We start from the raw sequence: 5,571 nt of genomic DNA, 5'->3' as shown, positions 1-5,571 counted from the left end.
TAATAACTTTATCAATAAGTATTATAGGTATTTTGTACTAAACCTAGGTACTTAATTTTGTCTATATACTTGTGTAAGTATGATGATGTTTTGTTATTTAAAATCTCACCATTATTGTGATATATGTGACTTTTTGAGAATAAATGGTTTATTTATTTATTTTGTTTACGCCTCTACTAGGTACCTACTACGTTAGATTGTCTTTGCTTCCGCCTCTTGCGTCCTTTTTACTTTTGGTGAAAGTCGTAAGTATTTATGAGTGAATTAATTATTATACCAAATTTTACTTGTATTTAGTATTTACCTACCTGTTCATGGCTCCTGGCTTTCATCCGACAGGTAAGTAAATATAATTTTATAAGATAATAAAATAAAGGTTCATCTACTTATACTTCCAAATAAAACAAATTCATAATGTTCAAGGAACATAGTTATCAGCGAAAAAACAAAACAGACCATATTATGTGAACGAGTTTTTTTGTTTTGCAGAATTATTGCATTGTTCTTGCTTTGTAAAACTTCTATACGTAAGAGGTAAGTTTATATTTCTATTTTCTAAGCAAATTCCTCAACTTCGATACATTGACTTCAATAGTGCAAAATACGACCAAGAAGTACTTAATATCTGAAAATAAAAATTATTTGGTAATTTATTCTTCCTCATTAATGATGTAAATGAATTTATGTAAATATTACTGTAAAAAACTTACTTTAGTAAATGTTTTAAAATTAATATCAGAAAAATGCAGAGCTGTTAGTTTGCACGGCTTTTGAGATCTGTAGAAAATCGAGTCATATAAGTAGGTAGGTATACGTTATTGAAATTTAATAAATGCTAAAAAACTGAATTATACTATCAATGGATCAGTACCCTTAGTATAAGATTTTATATCTCACCAAACGTTGCTAGAATTCGAGAATCGAAACACTTCCGCGTTATAGTAAACTGGATCTTAACTGCCTTGTTTTAAAGCTCAAGTTTGTCTACACATCTACCGCCAGCGCTCCAAGCGGAAACGTTGCGAAATTAAAATCAGTGGCATTAAATTTTTGACTTAAATTCAAGGCTGTTTAGGTCCATTTTACTTCGTGTTTCGACTCTCGAATTCTAGCGACGTTTGGTGAGACGTAAAATCTTATACTACGGGTACAGGCAATTATTACTGGTATATGGTTGCTGGGACTAACGCAAGCACCTGTTCTAGTCCTAGTCTAGTAGGTATCATCATCATCCTGATCAGTCCATCGCCGGCTCACTACTGAGCACAGGTCTCCTCACAGAATTTCATTATTCCTAACACATTATGGGATCTAAGATGTCTTAGTTATAAATAAAACAATGAAAGTAAAAAGTAGACGCAAATACCTCAGAGATAGGAAAAGTAAATCTTTAACAATTGCAGCTTCGGCTCTGTACCACTGGCACTCGTAAATTGCATCACTGATACTTGAACTCTAAAAAAAATGACAAAGGCCAAAAGAAAAATAAGAATTTTAGAAAATTATAGGTAGGCCCATGAAAATTTCGATTTTAGAAAATCTAAACACCTAGATTTCTATACTCACGTATCTCATTATCATATCTCCATAATAACATATGAAAAATATCTGCAACATATCCATCAAAAGAAATGGCAAGAAAGGCACAGCCATTGCTAAATCTTCGATGGCCTAAAATAATGTTAGCATACTGTGAAAAGTTTCTGGTCAGGTCGTGTTCACACCAATAAAAAATTGTTGTGTATGGAAAACATTTTATTGAGTCGAACAATCCATGCCCGTAACTTCGTCCGCGATTTTTAAAAATCCCGTGGGAACTCGTTAATTTTTAGGGATAAAAAGTAGCCTATATCACTCTCCAGATCTTTATCTATACCCATGCAAAAATCACGTTAATCCGTTGTACCGTTGCGACGTGATTGAAAAACAAACCAACAAACCAATAAACCAGCAAACAAACACACTTTCGCATTTATAATAAGGGTGCTGATATTTTAATTTAAGTTCCCATGGGATTTTTCAAGGCCCATCCATTTAACTGATTTTGACAAAATATGCTACTATATAGTATGAGATACGAAAATCAAAGAGTTCCCATGGGATTTTCAAAAACCTAAACCCACGCGTACGAAGTCGCGGGCATCAGCTAGTATAAATATATAATTATTTACCCGCGTGATATGCAGACAAACACAAGACTTAATTTTTTACCGGTGTGGAAGAGAGTTAAGAATAGTAATTAAAACAGCATACCATCACATTGAAACCGGTGAAACAAATGAGTATTGAACTCATAACGACGTTGAGTAGATTCGATTCAGAATACGCTTCTTTTAATAAATCTACACACCTGAAAGATTTCAAAAATAAAGTTGAAGATGAAGTTTTAAATTACTTAACTCATAGGTTCTGAAAATTAATTAAGTACGAGTAACTTATCTGTTGCTAACGAATTGCTCTTTACGAAATCCAATTCGGAAATAATCAACAATTGATATGCTGATCAGCCGATTTGATCATTGAATATAGTTTCAGAAGCCATGTGCATTATTTCGTTCAAAGTAAAATAGTAATATGCCTTTTACATACTCTATCAGTTTCCTATGGCGGTTAATTATCTTCTTGAAATCTGTCTTCAGATCCTCGTTTAAAACATACTTGTCTAATATATCTTCGTAAGGTATTATGTTTCTTAAGTCCTTTTTAAGTAAGTGAAATTGGAAAATGATGAATGTAGAGCAAGCGTATAAAAGGTAGCTTGGAGCCAACAGTATTAAACACGCTAATAATGCTGAAATAAAAAATATTTTTAAAGTTCTATAAATCAGTAAAAAAATCTTAGCAACTTAAATAGGTATATTGGGTTTTAAACCATCGACCTTTCGTGGTTTAAAATTATCATCAACTCTATGCTCACCGCTGAGCATGAGTCTTCTCTCAGAATGAGATGGGTTTGGCCATAGCCCACCATGCTGGAGAAGTGCGGATTAACAGACTTCACACGTCTTTTTAACCGACTTCAAAAAAAGGAGGAGGTTCTCAATTCGTCGGAATCTTTTTTTTAAAGAATATTATGGAGAGCTTTCAGGTGTTTCAGTTTATACCTAATTGTTTTGCTTAGATTATAAGAATTCGTAAAATAATATCTAGAATATTATTTACCTCCCCACATCTCTTGAATATAAGCTATAGGCCAGAAGCGAATGTCAGTTGTATCAAATGGATATAAAACAAAAAATGGCAACACCAACTCCACTTCTCCAGAATGATAATATGATAAACACATTGTGACAAACGGGATTAACCCGAACAACGTAATCCCAACACATTGTGTGGCAGTTAAAGTATAGACTGCAATGTAGAAAATTTTAACTTGACTCTTCAAGAATTTCACATCAGTTTCTTCTAATTCCGCAGACATCGATTGGAGAGTACGTATGGACGCTATGAGTTCCAGAATTCGGCGACTATGTTTGACAAAATATGTGCATAGAAAGTTGCAAGCAATGCACAAAGTTAGGCAGGGCCCCAGATAGCATAGTTCAATCAAACTTTTCCCCGTTGATACGCCTTCTACAAGCCAAGCAATTTCTCCTACTGTAGCAAAGTTTAACAAAGCCATATTAAACCAGAAGAGCCATCGGAATCGAACAAATTCCCAAATACTTTTTTTACTATTGCGTTCATCTAATTGCAAATCTAAAATTTTAAAATTAAATTGCACCCTTTGTATCGCTTGCGCAAATAATGTTGTTTCTAGATTATGTTTTGTCATTGTTAATGTGTCGACCACTTTGAGTGAAGTACTCAATTAAAATAGTTTAAAATTGTCTGAAGAAACTTTTTATCCCTTTTTATCTAGTTATAGGTACGGAAACAATTTTAATTATTCCAACATAATTACTTAATACTGTGTTTGAAATCCAAATTTGAATAATATAGGTAATAAGGTACCTACCTACACAGAACGATGTAGGTAATTCACGTAATTAAATTAAAATTCTAACTACTTACCTAAGTGGTTTACTGTCGTTTTGATAATAACGTGTATATTTAGTATTTATTCAAATGCGTTTGTAACATAAATGTACGGTGTTTTTAATTACTTCAATCAAATTTGATTTTACTTTAATTTATACTTAGGAAAGTTTCAATTTTGATTTAATTGTAGTTACAGTGATTTAAATGATATTTTTTATTTGTAATTTACTTTACATTTAGGTATTTTATGGGACAATGTCTCAAAGTTTCTCTATCGATTTATAAAAGTTAAGCAAATCGGTTCAGAAATCTCAGAGATTTCGGTGTACCTACATAGGTAGAAAACACAACTCCTTTTTTAAAGTTGGTTAAAAAAGTAACATATATGTTACTCCTTGGTTAATCCTCTACGTCTACGTGTCTGTGAAAGTCCCGTCAAAATAGGTTTAGCCGTTACGAAGATTAGCACGTTCAAACAGACAGATAGACAGACAAAAATTTTAAAAACGTGTGATTTAGTTATGGTACAGTTTTAATAACCATATGAGGTAGTTATTTCGAAATTACAGATATACACTTAAATTTTATTTACTAATTTTAATAGATCTCCCACTTAGAAAAAAATTAAGAATTTCCACTCAAGCGAAGCAGGGGTGAGTCTTCGTTAAATAATTTATTTTTTATAATAAGTAGTACCTGTGCTGCTGTGGTAGCCTAGTACAGCTGTGGTAGCCTAGTGGTTAGGACGTCCGCCTTCCAAACGGAGGCCGGGTGTTCGATCCCGGGCACGCACCTCTAACTTTTCGGAGTTATGTGCGTTTTTAAGTACCTAATTAAAATATCACTTGCTTTAACGGTGAAGGAAAACATCGTGAGGAAACCTGCATGCCTGAGAGTTTTCCATAATGTTCTCCAAGGTGTGTGAAGTCTGCCAATCCGCACTTGGCCAGCGTGGTAGACTATGGCCAAAACCCTTCTCACTTTGAGAGGAGACCTGTGCTCTGTAGTGAGCCGGTGATGGGTTGATCATGATGATGATGAATAAGTAGTACCTACCTAGGTATATCGAAACGTGTTTAATTGCAAAATAAACCACCCACTCACTATCATTACTTAGTAAGAAAGAAATAGCAAGTACGCGTCGTGAAAACGAATAAAGTGCAAGAAAATAAGAGTTCAAAGTACCTACGCTAACATTTCAAGGCACGATGTTTTCACTTTTACTGACAGTTTATATATTTTTTGATAATTCATGTAATTCAGTAGTAGGTAGGTACCTACCTCTGATAAGTAGGTTTCATATTTTGAATGAAAATATATTTCCGGTATAACTAAATCTATAGGAACATATAAAAAAACTTGTCCTGACTGACTGATTTACTTGGGTTGATTTATTGAATTTCACCTCCAAGAGGGTCAAATACTTAGGGAATGAAAATTTGTATGAAATTTCATCATTTTTCAACTTATATCCATGAAAGTTGGTATTTGAGCGTTTGGTTAAAATAGTGTTTCAGGATTTTTGGAAATTCCACCCCTCATCGATTTTCAAAAATTCCACTCATGCGAAGCTGGGGCGGGTCAGCTACT

General features: G+C 33.5%; 1 protein-coding gene across 2 annotated transcripts; it reads right to left on the bottom strand.

Moving 5' to 3' along the window:
- Positions 1-313: 313 nt before the first annotated feature.
- On the bottom strand, positions 314-3,920 carry LOC117983200 (putative odorant receptor 92a). Of its 2 annotated transcripts, XM_034969683.2 has the most exons (7): positions 3,163-3,920; positions 2,590-2,791; positions 2,254-2,350; positions 1,567-1,671; positions 1,367-1,455; positions 711-777; positions 314-625 (listed from the first exon to the last, which is right to left on the bottom strand). In XM_034969683.2, exons 1-7 carry the CDS (start codon positions 3,773-3,775, stop codon positions 569-571), a joined length of 1,230 nt encoding a protein of 409 aa, XP_034825574.1. In that variant the 5' UTR covers positions 3,776-3,920; the 3' UTR covers positions 314-568. The 2 variants fall into 2 exon arrangements, with proteins under 2 accessions (XP_034825574.1, XP_069355177.1); XM_069499076.1 differs by lacking the exon at positions 711-777.
- Positions 3,921-5,571: the final 1,651 nt, after the last annotated feature.

Source organism: Maniola hyperantus, chromosome 6, assembly GCF_902806685.2.
Source record: "Maniola hyperantus chromosome 6, iAphHyp1.2, whole genome shotgun sequence".
NCBI classification, from domain to species: Eukaryota; Metazoa; Arthropoda; class Insecta; order Lepidoptera; family Nymphalidae; genus Maniola; species Maniola hyperantus.
This window is presented reverse-complemented; position numbering and strand designations above follow the sequence as displayed.